The sequence below is a fragment of the Sus scrofa genome, chromosome 1, assembly GCF_054392235.1.
Source record: "Sus scrofa isolate SSC_HxYL_T2T_F1_AM1 chromosome 1, Sscrofa_HxYL_maternal_Yorkshire_Landrace_v2.0, whole genome shotgun sequence".
NCBI lineage: Eukaryota > Metazoa > Chordata > Mammalia > Artiodactyla > Suidae > Sus > Sus scrofa.
This window is the reverse complement of record NC_139383.1, coordinates 276968229-276990614: the sequence shown is the minus strand read 5'-3', so window position 1 is coordinate 276990614 and position 22386 is coordinate 276968229. Positions and strand designations below refer to the sequence as shown.

Here is a 22386-nt window from a genome sequence, read left to right as displayed (position 1 = left end):
GTGTTTATTTTATGCAGGAAAGTGTTCTTAGAAATTAATGCCTAATGAATTAGAATCCTCTTTATTAACTCCATGAAGTTGTAACATTGGCATCTTCATGTTAATGAGGGATAACATGAGACTAAGAGATTTAACACCCCAAGTCCTACAGTGAGCAAGTGGTGGGACCAAAAACGTAACATAGTGAATCTGGCATCAGGTTCATTTGGTTAGTCCTTGGTCAAGTGTGCCCTCAAGCATTAGTCTCCTGAGGGAAGAGCTCCTGTATGTCACATTTATTCTTCTATATCCAATTAGTAGCTTGGTGTCAGAAATATGGTTGATAAAAAGAAAAAAGCAGGAATTTGCTGGTTTTCCTTGAAAGGAATCACAGTGAATGTTGACAGTTTGACACTTGCTTTGGCAACACTAGGTGATAAAAAAATGCAGGCATTTATTCTTTTTCTCCATGAGAAGGTGAGGGAACTAGGATGGTGGTTGCAACTGGAACTTCAATGTCTCTGATATTTTCCACTCAACTCCTTCCCCAGCAGACAGGAGAGGAGCATGACAAGGGATAACCAGAGCAGTGTGTATGAATTCCTCCTCCTGGGGCTCCCCATCCAGCCAGAGCAGCAGGGCATGTTCTTTGCCCTGTTCCTGGGCATGTACCTGACCACAGTGCTGGGAAACCTACTCATCATCCTGCTCATCAAGCTGGACCCTCACCTCCACACCCCCATGTACTTCTTCCTCAGCCACTTGGCCCTCACAGATGTCTCCTTTTCATCTGTCACTGTCCCTAAGATGCTGATGAACATGCAGACACAGGATCAATCCATTCCCTATGCAGGGTGTTTAACACAGACATATTTTTTCTTATTTTTTGGTTGCATTGATAACTTTCTTCTTGCAGTGATGGCCTATGACAGATATGTGGCTATTTGTCACCCTCTACGCTACATCATCATCATGAGGGAAGAGCTGTGTATTTGTCTGTTGGCTGGATCCTGGCTCCTGTCCTGTGCCTATGCCCTGACCCACACCATCCTCCTGGCTCAACTGTCCTTCTGTGCTGACAGTGTCATCCCCCACTTCTTCTGTGACCTTGCTGCCCTGCTTAAACTGTCCTGCTCAGACACCTCTCTCAATGAGCTGGTCATACTCACTGAAGGGGCTGCAGTTGTCATTTTTCCACTCAGTTGCATCCTGGTCTCTTATGGCCACATTGGGGTCTCCATCCTGAGGGTCCCCTCTACCAAAGGGATCTGCAAAGCCTTGTCCACCTGTGGCTCTCACCTCTTTGTGGTGTCTCTATTCTATGGGACCATTATGTCCCTGTACCTTTCCTCCTCATCAGGCCAGTCCCATGAGAAAAACATCATTTCTTCCATGATGTACACAGTGGTTACCCCCATGCTGAACCCTTTCATCTACAGCCTGAGAAACAGAGATATTACATTGGCTCTGGGGAAACTTTTCAGAAACAATAACCTTTTTGCCAAATGAGAATCACCTAACCATGTTCTTCTTTCACTCACTGCCCTTGTTAGAAAAGCCTTTAAGTGTTGTGTGTTGGTCGCCCTTGTTCTAGCACTTTTCCTAGCATTCATTTACATGGTCATTGTTACTTATCCTCACACCATACACAAAAATAAACTCAAAATGGCTGAAAGACTTAAATGTAATACAAGACACCCTAAAACTCATAGAAGAGAACTCAGGCAAAATATTCTCTGACATCAACCTTACAGGTTTTCTTAGGTCAGTCTCCCAAAAAAACAGAAATAAAAGCAAACATAAACCTGTGGGACCTAATCCAACTGACAAGCTTTTGCACAGTAGAGGAAACCAAAAAGAAAACAAAAGGACAACTTACAGAATGGGAGAAAATAGTGTCAAAGGATGCAAGTCAAAGGATGCAAGTGACAATGGCTTAATCTCTGAAATATACAAACAACTTATGTAACTCAACAGCAAAAAACCCAACAACCCAATTGAAAAATGGGCAAAAGACCTGAATAGACATTTCTCCAAAGAAGATGTACAAATGGCCAACAATGACATGAAACAATGCTTGACATCACTGATTATTAGAGAAACTCAAATCAAAACTACTATGAGGTGCTACCTCACATCAATCAGAATGGCCATCATTAATAAGTCCACAAATAATAAATACTGGAGGGAGCATGGAGATGGGGGAACCCTCCAGCACTGTTGGTGGGAATGTAAATTGGTACAACCACTATGGAGAACAGTATGAAGGTACCTTAGAAACTATACATGGAATTACCAAATGACTCAGCAATCCCACTCTTGGGTATATATCTGGACAAAACTATCCTTGAACAAGACACATGCACCTCCATGTTCATTGCAGCACTATTCACATTAGCCAAGACATGGATAAAACCTAAGTGTCCATCAACAGATGATTGGATTAAGAAGATATTATATATATATATATATATATATATATACACACAATGGAATACTACATAAAAAGATCAAAATAATGCCATTTGCAGCGACATGGATGGAACTAGAGACTCTCATACTAAGTGAAGTAAGTCAAAGACAAAGACAAATACCATAAGATACCACTAATATCTGGAATCTAATATGTGGCACAAATAAACCTTTCCACAGAAAAGACAATCATGGACATGGAGAACAGACTTGTGGTTGCTGAGGGGGAGGGAGTGGGAGGTACTGGAAATTTCAGGTCAATAAATGCAAACTATTGCATTTGGAATGGATAAGCAGTGGGATCCTCCTGTATAGCCTTAGGAACTATGTCTTGTCACTTGTGATGGAGCATGATAATGTGAGAAAGAAGAATGTGTACATGTATGTGTGACTGTGTTGCCTTGCTGTGCAGTACAAAATTGACAGAACACTGTAAACCAGCTATAATGGAAATAATAAAATCATTATAAAAATAAAAAAGTTAAAAAAATTAAAAACCAAACATATAAATGGTCATTGTCACTGGATCAATCTCTTTCCCTTCAGTCATAGCTCTTGTCAGTTTATTCTTCCATAAGCCTAAATATGACATTACCCACAAGGCACATTCAACTTGTCATCTTCAAAGTATCACACTCCTTTGTATATGTAAGTAAGTGTGCTTAAATTTTGTTTTTTTCAATGTGTTATATTATTATTACATTTTCCAGTTTTTTAAAGTATATATATACATAAATTTAAGTCTTCTTATGGTTATTTGTTGGACATTAGTTATTAACTTTTAATTGATTAATTAATTTCAAGTATAGTTGACTTACAATGATGTGTTAGTTTCAAGTGTAGAGCAAAGTGATTTCAGTTTTAAATATATTATATACTGTATATATATTTCAGAATTTTTTCCTTTTATGTTATTACAAAACATTCAATATAATTCCACATTTTGTACAATTGGTACTTATTCATTATCTGTTTTATATGTAGCAGTGTGTTATGTTAACCCCAAACCCCTAAGTTGTACCTCCCCTCCTTCCCCTTTGTGTAACTATAAGTTTGTTTTCTATGTCTGTGTGTCTATTCCTGTTTTGCATATAAGTTCAATTGTATCTTTTTTTAGATACCACATATAAGCATTATCATATGATACATGTTATTTTCTGCTTGGTTTACTTCATTTAGAATGATAATCTCTATCTCCATCCATGTTGCTACAAATGGCATTATTTCATTCTTTATATGGCTTAGTACTATTCTATTAAATGTATGTACCACATTTTCTTTATCAGTCATCTGTTGAAGGACATTAATGTTGCTTCCATGTCTTGGCTTCTTGGCTTCCAAAACTACAAACATTCAGTTAAGATTCTATTGTTTCCTTTTAGTAATGTCTCAAATGCTTATCTTTTCAATGCAGGTTACTAAAGTACATTTGATTGTTTGCTGTGTTGTGATTCCACCTGTTGCACTTATTTGTGTGTATTTGCACATTTATATAATGTATACTTCTGTTCTATTATGGTTAAATTGTGTGAAGGAATATTTATTTGTGTAGTTCCCATCATGGCTAAGTGGTTGAGGAGTTCCATTCGTGGCTCAATGGTTAAGGAATCTGACTAGTTTCCATGAAGATGCAGGTTCAATTCCTGGCCCCTCTCAATAGGTTAAGGATCAGCATTTCCCTTAGCTGTGGTGTGGGTTACAGATGTGGCTTGGATCCCATGTTGTTGTGCCTGTGGTATAGGCTAGCAGCTACAGCTCTGATTCAACCCCTAGCTTGGGAAATCCATATGCTACTGGTGCAGCCCTGAAAAACAAAAAGCAAAAAAAATTTGTTTGGACCACTGTGAAGATTTAATTTGAAAGTGTGTGTATAACACTTGGAACAGTGGCTGGAACTACTGACATTGACATTCCACCAAGAGACTCTTGAGATTGACAAGAAGACTATTTACATTCCACCAAGAGACTCTTTGAAGTTTGTTCCACCTGTGCCACCCACCTCTTTGTGGTGTCTTTATACTACGGAACACTTGCTAGAGTTCACTTTTTCTCCTCATCATGGGACTCCAATGACAGACATAATCACATCCATTGTGTTTGCAGTAGTTACCCCCATGCGGAACCTCTTTATTTACAGCCTCAGAAACAGAGATATAAAACAGACCTTAGAGATATTTGTCAATAGGCCTAACTTCTTGAAGTGACAATGCTAAATCCTCATGTAGCAGTCATCCGCACAGTGAGATTATCTGCTAAAATTATCATATGGTTGGCAACTCTGCAACTTCAAATGAATAGGCATTTAAACATCACTTTTAATGTTAATATGTCAGTAAGATCCAGTTTGTTACTTGCATTGTTGATATTCCATATCTTTAATATATTTCTGCTTCCTCCTCATCTCTCATAAAATATGTCAATAATCCTGTACAAAATATGTCACATAATTGTGATTGTGGTTTTGTCTTTTTCTCCTTTTAGATATGTCAATTTCTGCTTATATATTATTATACTATGTTATTGAGAACACACTGATTTAGCATCATGTTCTGCTGCTTGTGGACTGATTCTTCTCTGTAAGATGTGTTGAAATTGGCTTGCATTCACTTCATGCCGATTGTGAATATCTCAAGTCCACAGTCAATGACACCTTGCTGGTGGATTGAAATCAGCCACAATGGGCATAATTACACTATGGAAATTGGCTAATGCTACAAAGTAATGCTCTCTATGATGGATAGCCATTTCTTATTCATTGAACAGCACACCATGCATTTATAGTTGAGGGGAGATTTCTCTTTAGCCATGGCTTCTCCCCTCACATCTCATTTACTTCCTCTGATATTACTTTAGATATGCCAGCTTACTTTTAGTTTTTCTTTACATTATTTCTTTTCCAACACTTTAAACCTTCTTATGTCCTTATATATGGAAAGTGTTGTTAACAGTGTAAAGTTGGGTTGTGGTCTTTTTATGTAGGTTGACCATCATTGTATTTCTGGACAATTTGATCTATTAATATCCAATATAATCAGAATGTATTTGAATTTATGTTTTCCATGTTTCTATATGTTTTCTACTTGAGACATCTTATTTCATATTTACACTTGCTTCTCCTTATCCCTTTTGATTAAATATATATTTTATTTCATATGCCCTCCATTAACTTATTAATCATACATAATTACTATTTTATAATTCTTTTCTGTGTTTTATGTAGAGATGATGCCTTGCTTTTTCTTTTTTTAAATTTTATTTTATTGTTGTTTCCCCAATATATATTTTTTTCAGCTGTACATCATGGTGACCCAGTTACACATACATATATCCATTCCTTTTTCTTATTGTGATGTAATGTGCTACCCAACATGAAATTTACTATTTTAACCCTTTGAGGTATACAATTAGGTGGCAATTAGTACATTCCTCACTGCCATTTTATTCTGGAACTTCAAAAGGGAACTATGGAACATCAGAGCAATTGAGTACTTCACAGCATGAAAAAATAATGACAAGGATACCTATGAATTAATATGGAAGGTTGTCAGTGCTATACTATTAAATGGAAAAAAGCAATGCATTAAAGAGCATCTATCACATGCTAATTCCTATGTGAATAATAAGTGAAATTAAAATATGCTTGATTCTTCCCACTGAGCAAGAAGAAACACATGAGGAATCAATTTGAAACTAATGTGAGTCCTTACTTACAGGGAGTGGCTTCAGAATAGGGTAGAAAAGATGGAGAGATGAGTATATGTGTTTATATAGTTTTGACTATGTTATTTTTTACCTACCAAAAAAACACAAAAAACAAAAAGAAGGTGATGGAAAATAAATCAAAACAGAATCAAACAAAAATGAGCCTAACTATACTTTGAGTTAATACCATAATCTGACTAAAGGGGAAAATTAATTAATTAAGTAATTATTGAACACTGAACTTTGTCTATAATCTCACGATGACAAAAAAACCTGTAAGCACAATTTTTGGTAAGCAAAATTTTGTTTTTGGCCTTTTGTCTATTTAGGGCTGCACCTGCAGCATATGGAGGTTCCCTGGCTAGGGGTCTAATCTGAGCTGTTGCTGCCGGCCTATGCCAGAGCCACAGCAACTCCAGGTCTGAGCCAAGTCTGTGACCTACACTACAGCTCAGGGAAATGCCAGATCCTTAACCCACTGAGAGAGGCCAGGGATTGAACCTGCAACCTCATGGTTCCTAGTTGGATTTGTTTCAGCTGCACCATGACAGGAACTCTGGTAAGCAAAATTTTTTGAGCTGAAGCTAGTTATTAACAGTGGTTTCAGTTCAAGATTCTGAAATTACCTGTATTCAGAAATTTAGTAAATAAGTAAACTTATTTACTAAAAAAGAGAATGTCCTGGAAAAGAGAATGACTCCTGAATGGGGGAAATGTGCAGTATACATGGAAAAAGAGAGGCTAGAAAGAACTCTATGTTGTCAAACTAGAATTGAAGATACCGGTTTGAAGTCATGGGTTGTAATGTGTAGAAACAGATTGAAATTATATATATCAATAACTGTCTGGTTCCCATCTCCCATTCTTTCTGTCCCACTTCTAACCTATCTCCCAGGGGTAACCATTCCTTTAGTTTGCTTGTTTCTAGTTTCTATATCCTGTGTTTCTTTAATATATGTTTCTTGGCTGTATTCTCTGAGATCACTTAGAAGGTTTATAAGCAACAAACGCATGTAATGCCAAATTTGATTTTCAAATATCGGTGTCTTCTAACAGGAACCAAAGTTACTTAAAAAAATGGCTGATTCTGGGGCAGGGGCCAGGACATGACAGGACCAGGGAAATTTTTCTGAGCTTGAAAATAAAAAGTGCTCAATGAATCAAGCAGACACAGAAGCCAGCTGGAAGGTGCTCCCATTGGCCCAATCTGGAATAATTAGAGCATCAAAATGAATAGCATCAGTAACTGCTTACAACTCAGAGAATAAATAAGAATTCACGAGTCCATGATGATATAAATAAATCAATGAAAAAAATGAATGAATGTAGAGTAAGGGGAAGTTCCTTCCTATGGGAGAATACAGCTAATCAGTATAGAGGGTATGCTCCAATTAGAAAATCACCATTTGGCCACCACATTTACAATAGTCTTATGTATAAATGAATCATCAGTGGGCAAAACTGTATTAAGAAAACTGTTGTGGGTATATAGTCTCAAAATATCTACCAAATTCTACTTAGTTAATTGCAAAGGTTTAAATAGTAAGTTACTGTAGAGAAGCTTGCAAACACCACCTTAAACAATTGATCAATGATAAAATCACTAGTGATTGGAAATATTTTTTTTCTTTTTATGGCTGCATCTCTGGCATATGGATGTCCTCATGCTAGGGGTAAAATCAGACCTGCAGCTGCCAGTTGACCCTACAGCCACAGCAACACAGGATCTGAGCTGCACCTACGGCCTATAAAGAAGCCAGGGGCAACACCGGATCCTTAACCCAATAAGTGAGGTCAGGGTACCATCCTGCATCCTCATGGATACTAATCAGGTTTATAACTTCTGAGCCAGAAAATGAACTCTAAAGAACACAAATTCTTAATGAAGCTGTGCAGTTTTTGACAAAACCTTGGAATGTAAGGCCTGTGTTTGGTATTAATTAGGAAACATGGGTAAAGCCCTGAGCCTAGGACCCAAATATTCATAAAACTTTTCAGCATTATGAATGATAGTTTGTGGACTATTCTTGCACCAAGCTGTTATACTAACTTGTTTATTGAAATATAATTTGCAGGGCCTGGGTACCTCGGATGGTAGAGCATCACACTTTTTTTAAATTATTTTATTTTCCCACTGTACAGCAAGGGGATCAAGTTATCCTTACATGTGTACATTTTTTTCCCCATCCTTTGTTCTGTTGCAACAAACTATCCCGTCGTAGTTCTCAAGAGCATCACACTTTTAATCTGAGGGTCCAGGGTTCAAGTCCCTGTCCAGGTGCTATGTAAAATTTAGATTGCCAACGGTATGATGTTAGTTTCAGGTGTATTACATGTGATTTGACATTTTCATACATTATGAAATGATCACAACTATTAACCTAGTAACTCTGTCCCCATAAGTTTTTACGTTATTATTGATCATATACTTTGTACTGTGTATTAAATACCAAGGTTTCTTTATTTTATAACTGGAGGTTTGTTCCTCTTCATCCACATCACCTATTTAATTCCTCTCCCCCAAACACTGTCCGCTCTGGCATCCACTGGTTTCATCTCAGTATTTATGAGTCTGTTTTCATTTGGTTGTGTTGATTTATTGTTTTAATTTTTCAGCTCCAGATATAAGTTAGATACCATGATATTAATTGTCTGTCTGCCTTATTTCACAGAGCATAATACCTTCTAGATCCATCCATGATTTTGGAACATGGCTGTGAACTATGAGATGTACTTGAAAAGCTCCTTTATGGCCACATTATGCCAAGAAGGTGGCAGGCATTTTTGTCCCCAGGATGGGATGGCACAGATAGTTGTTTTCATTGTTGGGGATTCACATTCATTCTTTTGTATGTGAATAACCAGTTTCCCAGCACCATTTATTGAATACACTCACTTTTCCTCATTGTGTTTTTTGGCCCCCTTGTCAAAGATCAGTTGATGATACGTGTGTGGGATTATTTCTGGGTTCCGTGTTATGTTCCATTTTTTATATGTGTATTTTAATGGCAGTAGCATACTGTGTTGATTTCTAAAAGTTTGAAGTATAGTTTGCAATCAGGAAGTGTGATGCCTAGGGCTATGTCCATTTTTCTCAAGATGGCTTTGGCTTTTGTGGGTCTTTTGTGGTTTCATATGGATGGAATATATTATGGCAATGGGATGTGAGCTGCAACACACTTCAGGGTGAGTGGTGTGGGATTGCAAGTGCTGATCCTATGCTGGTTCTTTCTGCAGTGAATCAAGTGACAGATTCCACTGTAGATTCTTCAAAGTTCAAGGGTGTTCGTGGCTTCTATTTCTCCTCATGAGCAGGCAGGGGGAAGACTGATGTGTCACTGACATGAACAACATCTTCTGGGAATCCTGTAGTTCAGCCCCTTTGGTCCCTGCACTGGATCCATCTCCAGAGTAATGTAGAAATTGGGCAATTAACTCAGTTGTCTTCTTTTCTAACTAGAAGTTTGGGCATGGGGTCCCTGGGTTCTCAGTCCTATTGGTATATGCAGATATTCATGCTCATTGTTCTCATTCTTGTAAACAGGTATGGAAATGCTAAATATCCTCAGGCCATGGAGATGTAAAAGATGAGTCTTCAGGTAGTAGCCTGGACCAGCACAGATTGGAGCAAGGTGGGGAACCATCACATGGCCTAAATGTGTGCATTAATGTGAGGACTAGGAAAAATCAGAGAAAATGTGTGTTTACAGTGACCATATAACCATATGTTTTTGGTGACTGATTCACACATTGACCTACATGCTGATAACAGCCTCAAGTGGCCATAACATTAAAATTAATTGTAATGACCTGAAATTAAAATTTGGGCTCCTCAGTTGCACTAGCTACATTTCAATTCTCCAGTAGTCACAGGAGACTGGGGCTGCTGTATTGGACATGGTTATAGAGTATTTCCATCCTTGTGGAAAGTCCTATTGTATAGTGCTTTTAATAATAGACCATGGAAGCTGGAAATCTGCAATACACATTTGTGTGTTTGGGTTGCTGTGTGCATGTTGCTTCTTTTTATGTTATTTGTGTGTTGGGTTTGATCATACGTGATTCTCAGTGTGTGTAGGGGAGTTTCTGTGTGTGTGAGTTTGTATGGTGTGTGAGTTGTTTTGGGTGACTGGATGTGGTCTTTGCATGTATTTTTAAAGAGATTGTGAGGTGTATTTGATATATAAAAAAGTGCACCTATATTTTTTTTGACTTTTGTCTGTATTTTAGGGCCACACCCATGGTATATGGAGGTTCCCAGGCTAGGAGTCTAATTGGAGCTGTAGCTGCCAGCCTACACCACAGCCACAGCAACACCTGATCCGAGCAGCATCTGTGATCTGCACCACAGCTAATGGCAAAGCTGGATCCTTAACCCACTGAGTGAGGCCAGGGATTGAACCCAAAACCTCTTCATTTCTAGTCAGATTCATTTCTGCTGTGCCACAACAGTAACTCCACTCTCATATTTAATGTATATAATTTGAGGAGTTTGGCCATGTGCACATACTTGTGAAGCTACCACCACAATCAATGTCATCAACATATCTGTCTCCTATGAAAATGTCCTTGTGTCCTTTTTATGTGGTAAGAAATCCTGGGGAGAGGACAAGATGGCGGAGGAGTAGGGGGACACACTCGCCCTCTCCCACAAACACAACAAAAAAAGCACATCTACAGAATAAATGACTCGCACAGAACAGCAACCAATCGCTGGCAGAGGAACCTAAACTCCAATAATGGCAAGAAGTTCGTGACATTATTGGGCAGAACGGGAGAAGAGAGGAGAGTGAGAGAAGGTGAATCCGAGCGGGACGGGCGCTCCCGAAAGGGAACTGCGGAGGAGAAAGGGATCCCGCACCCTGGAAAGTCACCTACTGGGAGAAAGATCAAACGAACCGGAGGAATCTCCAGATGCAGAGAAGAGTGTAGCAGTAAGTTGGAGTACGGAAAAACCGATCAAGAACCCAACGGACCATCTGAACTACGGGCACAGTCACCAAAAATTGAGACGCCTGGGTGGGGGCTGGGCACCGAGACCTCGCCTCTGAAGGTTAGTCCCCGAGAGGGGGCCGGGGGATGCCTGGGTGGGGGCTGAACACTGAGACCTCGCCTCTGAAGGTTAGTCCCCGAGAGGGGGCCGGGGGACGCCTGGAAGGGGGGCTGGGCACCGAGACCTCGCCTCTGAAGGTTAGTCCCCGAGAGGGGGCCGGGGGACGCCTGGGTGGGGGCTGAACACCGAGACCTCGGCTCCAGAGATTAGTCCCCTGGCTAGGGGGGCGGGGCAGAGCAGAAACTGCTTGAGAGGTCTAGAAACCATTTGACAGGGCAGAGACTGCCTGAGAGACTAGAAAACAAAGCTGTCTCAGAGGAAGGGAGCAATACTCCAGAGGCGGGGAAGTGGAAAGCCACATCAGAGGGAACCTGGGAGAAGAGCCTGGTCTGCGCCCGTGCTGGGGAGGGGAGAGAGGAAGGGGTGGGTCCCCATAGAATACCCCCCACGCCACAGCAAGCTTACAGGCCCGCTAGCTAGCAGAAAGCTGTGCTTCCCAGTGCATCCCCTCCCCCCACCCCCGCCACGCCCTACGCTCTCACGGACCTGGGGCTGCCTGCCATCCAGGAGGGCTGGCCTCAACAATTGCCTGAAGCCTACCACTGCAGGGGCTGTCCCTGCACAGGCCTGCTTGCCCTTTGGAGGGGCTACACTTCCGCAGAGCAGCACCAAACACCACCAGCCCCCGAGAAAAGGCCTGCAGCCCAGAAAAGCTAGAACAAGCCTAGCCAGGCCGTGAATAGATCGGCCTAATTCTCCAATGGTTCTTCTGAGACGGGCTGCCCCGGGGAGGAGCCTCGTGGGTCTCCAAGGGCCTTGCTACCCACCAAGCCCCCAGGGGGTGCTGAGACCTAGTGGACCAGCTGCATAGGACTGCCAGCTCCAGGCAGGACCCCCTGCAGCCCAGAAAAGCTGCAACAAGCCTGGCCGAGTTGGGAAAAGATCTCAGACGGTTTTTCTGAGTTGGGCTGCCCTGGGGAGGAGCCTCTTGGGTCTCCATGGGCCCTGCTACTGGCCCAAGCTCCCAGGGGGTGCCCCACTCCCGTGAAATAACTGCTCAGCACCACCAGCCCCCTGGAAGAGCCCCTGCAGCCCAGAAAAGCTGCAACAAGCTCTGCCAGACTGTGAAAAGATCCGTCTACATTCTCAGGCTGTCCTTCTGAGTTGGGCTGCCCTCGGGAAGAGCCTCTTGGGTTCTCAGTGACCCAGATAGCTGCTCCAGCCCCCAGGGGGTGATGCACCCCTGAAGAGCAGCTGCCCAACACCGCCAACCCCCTGCAAGAACCCCACAGCCTAAAAACACCAGAGCAAGCTCTCCATGACCAAGTGAAATCTGCTACCATCATGGGGTGGACCTCCCAGTCATGTCTGCCCTCAGCAAGTCCTCCTTTGCTTCAAAGAAACACTGTTAGCCCCATCAACACTCCCGAAAAGCCACACTGCCTCAAAAAAGATTGACCAACAACGCCAGCACTCAGGAAATATTCCATGGCAGTGACAAGGCAAACACTGCCCGATAACGGACAGTACAACTCCCTCAGGAGAAAGAAGACAACAAGCAAGATGAAGAAGCTGAGAAACCACCCCCAGTCAAACCGACAGGAAAACTCACCTAAAACAGTCAACAATGAAACACATCTCTGCAGTCAGACAGACCTGGAATTCAAAAGAGAAATAGTGAAAATACTGAAGTAATTAAGAGAAGATATGAACAGTAATGCAGATACCCTCAGAAAGGAACTAGAAAATATAAGGAGGAGCCAAGAAAAACTAGAACATTCATTTGCAGAGATGCAAACTGAACTAGGGGCAGTAAAAACCAGAATGAATAATGCAGAAGAATGAATCAGTGATATGGAAGATAGAATAATGGAAATCACTCAATCCGGTCAACAGACAGAAAACCAAATCAAAACACAGGAAAGCAATATGAGACCTATGGGATAATATAAAGTGGGCCAATCTATGCATAATAGGAATTCCAGAAGGAGTAGAAAAAGATAAGGGAATGGAAAATATATTTGAAGAAATTATCGCTGGAAACTTCCCAAATCTAGAGGATACTGGATTCAAGATACAAGAAGCACAGAGGGCCCCAAACAAACTGAACCCAAACAGACCCACACCAAGACACATCATAATAAAAATGGCAAAAGTTAGTGATAAAGAGAGGATCCTAAAGGCAGCAAGAGAAAAACAGAATGTTACCTACAGGGGAACCCCCATAAGAATATCAGCTGATTTCTCTACAGAAACACTACAGGCCAGGAGGGAATGGCAAGAGATATTTAAAGTGCTCAAAGGAAAAAATATGCAACCTAGAATAGTCTATCCAGCAAGAATATCATTTAAAATAGAAGGGGAAATAAAAATTTTTCCCAACAAACAAAAACTTAAAGAATACAGCAACACAAAACCCAGGTTAAAGGAAATATTGAAAGGGCTTCTCTCAACCAAAAAGAAAGGAAGGAAAGGGAAGAAAAAAGAAAAGAAAAAAAAAAGAAAAAGAAGAAGAACTAGGACTGAGGAAACTGCAATCAGAGAGCAGTCACTCAAATAAGCCAGCATACAGATTTAATCATGAACATGCTTCAAACAAAATAAAATTAAAAAGAAAAAAATAAAAGAGTCATCAAAACCATAAAATGTGGGCAAGGGATGTTAGGAGGTAAATAACCCTTTTTGTTTATATGTATGTCTCTCTTCTTAATTTTAATATAATAATGAAGTGTTTGAACTTACAGGACCATCAGGCTAAAACACACAATTATGGGAAGGGGTTAGCATACTTAAAAAACAGGGCAACCACAAGCCAAAACCAAATATTGCATTTGCAAAAAATGAAAAAAAAATACACTCAAGCAGATAATAACAGGAGACCATCCAACCAAAAAAAAAAAAAAAAAAAGAAAGGAAGAATGGAGAACCATAGAATCAACTGGAACACGAGGTTCAAATGGCAATAAATAATCATCTATCAATTATCACCTTAAATGTCAATGGACTGAATGCCCCAATCAAAAGACACAGGGTGGCTGAGTGGATAAAAAGGCAAAAACCTTCAATATGCTGCCTACAAGAAACTCACCTTAGGACAAAAGATACATATAGATTGAAAGTGAAAGGGTGGGGAAAAGTATTTCACGCCAATAGACATGACAGAAAAGCAGGAGTCGCAACACTCATATCAGACAAAATAGACTTTAAAACAAAAGACATAAAGAAAGACAAAGAAGGACACTATTTAATGATTAAGGGATCCATCCAAGGAGAGGATGTTACTATCATCAACATATATGCCCCAAACATAGGAGCACCCAGATACATACAACAAATACTAACAGACATAAAGGGAGATATTGATGAGAATACAATCATAGTAGGAGACCTTAATACCCCCCTCACATCAATGGACAGATCCTCTAGACAGAAAACCAATAAAGCAACAGAGATCCTAAAGGAAACAATAGAAAAGTTAGACTTCATTGATATCTTCAGGACACTACATCCAAAAAAAGCAGAATACACATTCTTCTCAAATGCTCATGGAACATTCTCAAGAATCGACCACATATTGGGACACAAAGCGAATCTCAATAAATTTAGGAGCGTAGAAATTATCTCAAGTATCTTCTCTGACCACAATGCCATGAAATTAGAAATCAACCATGGGAAAAGCAAAGAGAAAAAAACCTACTACATGGAGACTAAACAACATGCAACTAAAAAACCAATGGGTCAATGAGGAAATCAAGAAGGAAATTAAAAACTACCTTGAAACAAATGATAATGAAGACACAACCTCTCAAAATCTATGGGATGCTGCGAAAGCAGTGCTCAGAGGGAAATTTATAGCCATACAGGCCTTTCTCAAAAAAGAAGAAAGATCCCAAATGGACATCTTAACCCTCCACCTAAACGAATTAGAAAAAGAAGAACAAAAAAGTCCTAAAGTCAGCAGAAGGAAGGAAATTATAAAGACCAAAGAAGAAATCAATAAAATAGAGACTCAAAAAACAATAGAGAAAATTAATAAAACCAAGAGCTGGTTCTTTGAAAAGGTGAACAAAATTGACAAACCCCTGGCCAGACTCACTAAAAAGAGGAGAGAAAGAACCCAAATAACCAAAATTAGAAATGAAAAAGGAGAAATCACAACGGATACAGCAGAAATACAAAAAACCATAAGAGAATACTATGGACAACTGTATGGCAACAAGTTTGACAATCTGGAAGAAATGGACAATTTTCTAGAATCTTACAGCCTGCCAAAACTGAATCAAGCAGAAACAGACCAACTGAACAGACCAATCACTAGAAATGAAATTGAAGAGGTCATAAAATCACTCCCTACAAATAAAAGTCCAGGACCAGATGGCTTCACAGGTGAATTCTATCAAACATATAAAGAGGAATTGGTGCCCATCCTCCTTAAACTCTTTCAAAAGGTTGAAGAAGAAGGAATACTCCCAAAGACATTCTATGAGGCCACCATCACCCTCATTCCAAAACCAGACAGAGATACCACCAAAAAAGAAAACTATCGGCCAATATCATTGATGAATATAGATGCAAAAATTCTCAACAAAATCTTAGCCAACCGAATCCAACAACATACCAAAAAAATTATACACCATGACCAGGTTGGGTTCATCCCAGGTTCACAAGGATGGTTCATCATACGCAAATCAAACAGCATCATACACCACATTAACAAAAAAAAGTCAAAAATCATATGATCATCTCAATAGAAGCAGAAAAAGCATTTGACAAAGTTCAACATCCATTCATGATCAAGACCCTCGCCAAAGTGGGTATAGAGGGAACATTCCTGAATATAATCAAAGCCATTTATGATAAACCCACAGCAAATATAATCCTCAATGGGGAAAAACTGAAAGCCTTCTCACTCAAATCTGGAACAAGACAGGGATGCCCACTCTCACCACTGCTCTTCAACATAGTTTTGGAAGTCTTAGCCACAGCAATTAGACAAACAAAAGAAATAAAAGGCATCCATATAGGAAGAGAAGAGATCAAACTGTCACTGTATGCAGATGACATGATTCTATACCTAGAAAACCCTAAGGACTCAACCCCAAAACTCCTTGAACTGATTAATAAATTCAGCAAAATAGCAGGATATAAGATTAACATTCAGAAGTCAGTTGCATTTCTGTATACCAGCAATGAAACATTAGAAAAGGAATACAAAAATACGATACCTTTTAAAATTGTACCACACAAAATCAAATACCTCGGAATACACCTGACCAAAGAGGTAAAGGACCTATATGCCGAGAACTATAAAACCTTAATCAAAGAAATCAAAGAAGATGTAAAGAAATGGAAAGATATTCCATGTTCCTGGATTGGAAAAATCAATATTGTGAAAATGGCCATCCTACCCAAAGCAATCTACAGATTCCATGCAATCCCTATCAAATTACCCATGACATTGTTCACAGAAGTAGAACAAACAATCCAAACATTTATATGGAACCACAAAAGACCCAGAATCGCCAAAGCAATCCTGAGAAACAAAAACCAAGCAGGAGGCATCACTCTCCCAGACTTCAAGAAATACTACAAAGCCACAGTCACCAAAACAGTGTGGTACTGGTATCAAAACAGACGGACAGACCAATGGAACAGAATAGAGAATCCGGAAATAAACCCTAACACCTATGGTCAATTAATCTTTGACAAGGGAGGCAAGAACATCAAATGGGAAAAAGTCTATTCAGCAAGCATTGCTGGGAAACCTGGACAGCAGCATGCAAAGCAATGAAACTAGAACACACCCTCACACCATGCACACAAATAAACTCCAAATGGCTGAAAGACTTAAATATACGACAGGACACCATCAAACTCCTAGAAGAAATCATAGGCAAAACACTCTCTGACATCAACATCATGACTATTTTCTCACGTCATTCTCCCAAGGCAATAGAAATTAGAGCAAAAATAAACCCATGGGACCTCATCCAACTGAAAAGCTTTTGCACAGCAAAGGAAACCAAAAAGAAAACAAAAAGACAACTTACAGAATGGGAGAAAACCGTTTCAAATGATGCAACTGACAAGGGCTTAATCTCTAGAATATGTAAACAACTTATACAACCCAACAGCAAAAAAACCAACCAATCAATGGAAAAATGGGCAAAAGACCTGAATAGACATTTCTCCAAGGAAGATATACAGATGGCCAGCAAACACATGAAAAATGCTCAACATCGCTGATTATAAGAGAAATGCAAATCAAAACTACCATGAGATACCACCTCACACCAGTCAGAATGGCCATCATTCATAAGTCCACAAGTAACAACTGCTGGAGGGGCTGTGGAGAAAAGGGAACCCTCCTGCACTGCTGGTGGGAATGTCAACTGGTACAGCCACTATGGAGAAGAGTTTGGAGATACCTTAGAAATCTATACATACAACTTCCATATGACCCTGCAATCCCACTCTTGGGCATCTATCCGGACAAAACTCTACTTAAAAGAGACACATGCACCCGCATGCTCATTGCAGCACTATTCACAATAGCCAGGACATGGAAACAACCCAAATGTCCATTGACAGATGACTGGATTCGGAAGAGGTGGTATATATACACAATGGAATACTACTCAGCCATAAGAAAGGATGACATAATGCCATTTGCAGCAACATGGATGGAACTAGAGAATCTCATCCTGAGTGAAATGAGCCAGAAAGACAAAGACAAACACCATATGGTATCACTGATAACTGGAATCTAATATCCAGCACAAATGAACATCTCCTCAGAAAAGAAAATCATGGACTTGGAGAAGAGACTTGTGGTTGCCTGATGGGAGGGGGAGGGAGTGGGAGGGATCGCGAGCTTGGGCTTATCAGACACAACCTAGAATAGATTTACAAGGAGATCCCGCTGAATAGCATTGAGAACTATGTCTAGATACTCATGTTGCAACAGAAGAAACGGTGGGGGAAAAACTAATTGCAATGTATACATGTAAGGATAACCTGACCCCCTTGCTGTACAGTGGGAAAATTAAAAAAAAATAAATCCTAACACGAGATCTAATTTTTAAGGAATTTTAAGGTGCCCAGCAGAGTATTTTTGACTGTAGGCATTATGGTGTATAGCAGGTGTGTAGAAATAATTAATTTTGCATAAATTCAACTTTATTGCAATTAAATAACACTAGATTTTGCCTTCCCTCTAGCCCTTGGTAGCTGCCATTTCTTCTCTGCTTCTGTGTGTTTCTCAAAGTGACATTATTCAATAGTTGTCCTTGTAGGACTGGCTTATTTCACTTAGTATAACACCCACCTGGTTCATCCATGTTGTCACAAATGGCAGGATTTCCTTGTTTTAAGGCAAAATGATATTCTATTGTATCTATAAGCTACATTTATTCATCCATCTTTGATAGACATGCACCTTGTTTCCATAGCTTATCTATTATGTACAGAGCTGGACTGCATATGAGTGAGTAGATATATCTCTGAGATCCTGATTTCAGTCCTTTCTTATCTACACCCAGAAGTGGGATTATTGGATCATGTGGTAGTTCTATTTTGAATGTCTTGGGGAATCTCCTTACTGTTTTCCATACTGGTGGCACCATTTTACCTCCACACCAGCAGTGTAGAAGGGTTCTTTTTGCAAGTTTTTTAAGTTGTGTGTGATGAAAGATTTCATTGTAACATTGTAAGTTAGTTGGTATGAATCCATACAAACCTCACTTCTGACTTGATGAGTATTGTTGGAGAGGGCCAAAAAGCAGCACCCACTTTGTTTTTATGTCCCTGCGTGCCATACTGAGTGTCTGTTACTGTGTATAACACACTCACAATTTCCTACTCCTCTCTTGGATAGTTGTACAGCAGAGAGGGCCATGATAGGTCCTTGGGAATATGTGTATGCATTTAATCTGGTCAGACAGCCTCACAGCCTGAGTCTTCCTTTGTTTCAGCTCTGGACATAAACAGGCAGCAACCAAAGTCCTCTTTATGATAAGCTGGCAAGACTTTGTCCAGATGGTTTGAAGGATACTGAACTTCTTTCAATGTTCCTCATTGATGTTTAGTGATTTTCACATTTCCATCCTGGGGAATAGGGTGGGGTCAATTTTGGAACCTTGTCTAGGTAATCAGATGACTGTGAATTCTGATAGACGTCCTTGGTTCTACACCATCTGCAATATCTTGGCTCTCTAGTTAGCTCGCTGGGAAAATCACATGTCCCTCACTTTGCATGTATTCTCATACCTGAGCCATTTTAAAGCCCTGGTGGAGGGGCAGAGAGCCACAGTGTCAGATATGAAGGACCCTATTTATTGGAAAAATTTTAAAACATGCATTGAGTCAAGTTCTGTGGATCTGCTAATCTTCAAGGGGCAGCATCCATGGTCTGGGTCCGTACTGTTTCCTGGATGTGAGAGCAAGACCTCAAAAGTAAACTCACATTCTCAGGAAGCTACATGATTTTGCTTGATGGCCTTCTGTATCTCTGTCATCTTTAGTTCCTGATGTCTGCTTACCCATCCTGTCCAAATCATGAGTTGATTTATTTATTTTTTCTGTCACTCTCATTTTGATTGCTTTCTTTTTAGTCAATATTTATTGACTTGTGATATATTTTCTAAACTGGAATTTTTATTGTGATAAAATATATGTAACAAATTTTAACATTTCAGTAATTTTTGTGTACATTTCTGTGGCACCAATTAATTCAGGTTGTTGTACTGTCATCACCACCATCCACCTCCAGAATTTTTTATCTTCTCAAATGGAAAAATCTGTAAACACTGAACAATAACTCCTCATTTTCCTCCCCATACCAGCCCCTGGCAGTCACCATTCCATTTTCTGTCTCTATTAATTAGACTATTCTAGGAATTGCATATGAATGGAATCTTATCATATTTACACTTTTGTGACTGCATGATTTTACTGAGCATAATGTCTTCAAGGTTCACTCATGTTGTGGCTGTATCAGGATTTCTTTCCTTTTTAAGGCTGAAGAGTATTCCTTTGTATGTATGGACCGCATTTTATTTATTCAATCATTTGCTAAAGGACATGGTATTGTTTCCATTTTTGGCTACTGTGAATAATGCTGTATTATATATGGGTGTATAAATACCCCTTTGCTCCTTGCTTTCAATCATTCTGGGTATATAACCAGAAGTAAAATTCCTTAATCCTATGGAAATTCTTTTGAATTTTTCATAAACTTTCATAATGTTTGTCTTTTTCTTCCTTCCCCCAACCCTCCCTCCCTTCCTTCTTCCCTTCCTCCCATCCTTCCTTCCTACCTTATTTCTTTCCTTCATCCTTTATTTCTTCCTCTTTATCTTTATTCTCTTTCTTCCTTTCTTTGGTACCTCTTATAGTCATCCTAAAGATAAAAACAATTTTTTGTGTGGAACACTTTAATTTATACATAGTACATTAGTATATTAATCTTCTGAATAATGCTTTAAGTAGTGTGTGTGTGAATATGAGTGTGTAAGACAGACATGAGCACATAACCAGTCTGACAGCAGAGCCATGGAAGGAACTTTGTCTTATTTATTACTCCCAGTCTGTTGTCTATCATGATGTCTCCACTTTGCAAAAAAGAGAATAAGCAGTTCCTTATTTCCACTGAAGGGTTTGATTGAAGTCATATACTTTCTCCATGTGACTGTGTATGTGTTCAGACAACTAAATTTCATTGTTCTCACCAGACTGGATGAGGCATCACTGTGTGAGTGCAGTGCAGGGAGACCTGTCTATACACTGACACAGTCACTCTGAGAAAGCGTGTGACCCTGTGGTAACTGCTTGCTCAGGACTTCTAGGTTCCAGGAATTTCTGCTTTCTCTTTATTCCCAAAGGAATGAAAAGCAGCATGAGGAGGGAGAACCAGAGCCACGTGTCTGAGTTCCTCCTCCTGGGGCTCCTCATCTGGCCAGAGCATTAGCGTGTGCTATTTGCTCTGTTCCTGGGCATGTATCTGACCACACTGCTGGGGAACCTGCTCATCATCCTGCTCATCAGGCTACACCCTTGCCTCCACACCCCCATGTACTTCCTCAGCCACTTGGCCTTCACAATGTCTCATTTTCATCTGTCACTGTCCCTAAGATAGTGATGAATATGCAGATGCAGGATCAATCCATTCCCTATGCAGGGTGTGTAACACAGGTGTATTTTTTCATAATTTTTGTTTGCATTGATAACCTTCTTCTTGCAGTGATGGCCTATGACAGGTATGTGGCCATTGTCACCCTCTACATTATGCCATCATCATGAGGTTAGAGCTGTGTATTTGTTAGCTGGATCCTGGCTCCTGTCCTGTGCTGATGCCTTGATCCACACCATCCTCCTGGCTTTAATGTCCTTCTGTGCTGACAACATCATCCCCTGACTCTTCTGTGGCCTTGCTTTCTAGCTTAAGCTCTCCTGCTCAGACACCTCTCTCAATGAGCTTGTCATATTCACTGCAGGGGCTTCAGTTGAAATTTTTCTATTGAGTTGCATCCTGGTCACTTATGGCCACATTGGGGGGTCTCCATCCTGAGGGTCACCTCTACTGAAGGGATCTGCAAAGCCTTGTCCACCTGTGGCTCCCACCTGTCTATGGTGTCTCTATTCTATGGGACAATGATGGCAGTGTACCTTTCCTCCTCACCAGGCCAGTCCCATGACAAAGACATCATTGCTTCCCTGAGGTAGACAGTGGTCACCCCCATGCTGAAGCCTGAGAAACAGAGATGTGACATTGGCTCTGGGTATTCTTTAAAGAAACAATAACCTTTTTGCCAAGTGAGAATCACCTAACCATGTTCTTATTTAAGTCACTGCTCTTGTTAGAAAAGCCTTAAATTGTTGTGTGTTGAGCACCCATGTCTCTAGCACTTTACCGACTGCCCTTTAAATGGTCATTGTTGGAGTTCCTGTTATGGCTTAGTGGTTAATGAACCTGACTAGGAACCATGAGGTTGTGGGTTCAATCCCTGGCATTTCTCAGTGAATTGAGGATCCGGTGTTGCCATGAGCTGTGGTGTTGGTTGCAGCCATGGCTCAGATCCTGCATTGCTGTGGCTGTGGTATAGGCCAGAAGCTACAGCTTATTTTGACCCCTAGCCTGGGAACCTCCATTTGCTATGGGTGCAGCCCTAGAAAAGACAAAA

At 40.3% G+C, this 22386-nt stretch overlaps 1 protein-coding gene and 1 pseudogene across 2 annotated transcripts; both read left to right on the top strand.

Annotated features, from left to right (window-relative positions):
* Nucleotides 1–546: 546 nt before the first annotated feature.
* On the top strand, nt 547–4655 carry LOC110259704 (olfactory receptor 1J4-like). Of its 2 annotated transcripts, XM_085012865.1 has the most exons (2): nt 547–1443; nt 4614–4655. In XM_085012865.1, exons 1-2 carry the CDS (start codon nt 547–549, stop codon nt 4653–4655), a joined length of 939 nt encoding a protein of 312 aa, XP_084868991.1. The 2 variants fall into 2 exon arrangements, with proteins under 2 accessions (XP_084868991.1, XP_020941107.1); XM_021085448.1 differs by lacking the exon at nt 4614–4655 and having other exon boundaries at nt 547–1488.
* Nucleotides 4656–21200: 16545 nt separating this feature from the next.
* LOC146407252 (olfactory receptor 1J4-like) lies at nt 21201–22006 on the top strand (annotated as a pseudogene).
* The last annotated feature ends 380 nt before the right edge of the window (nt 22007–22386 follow it).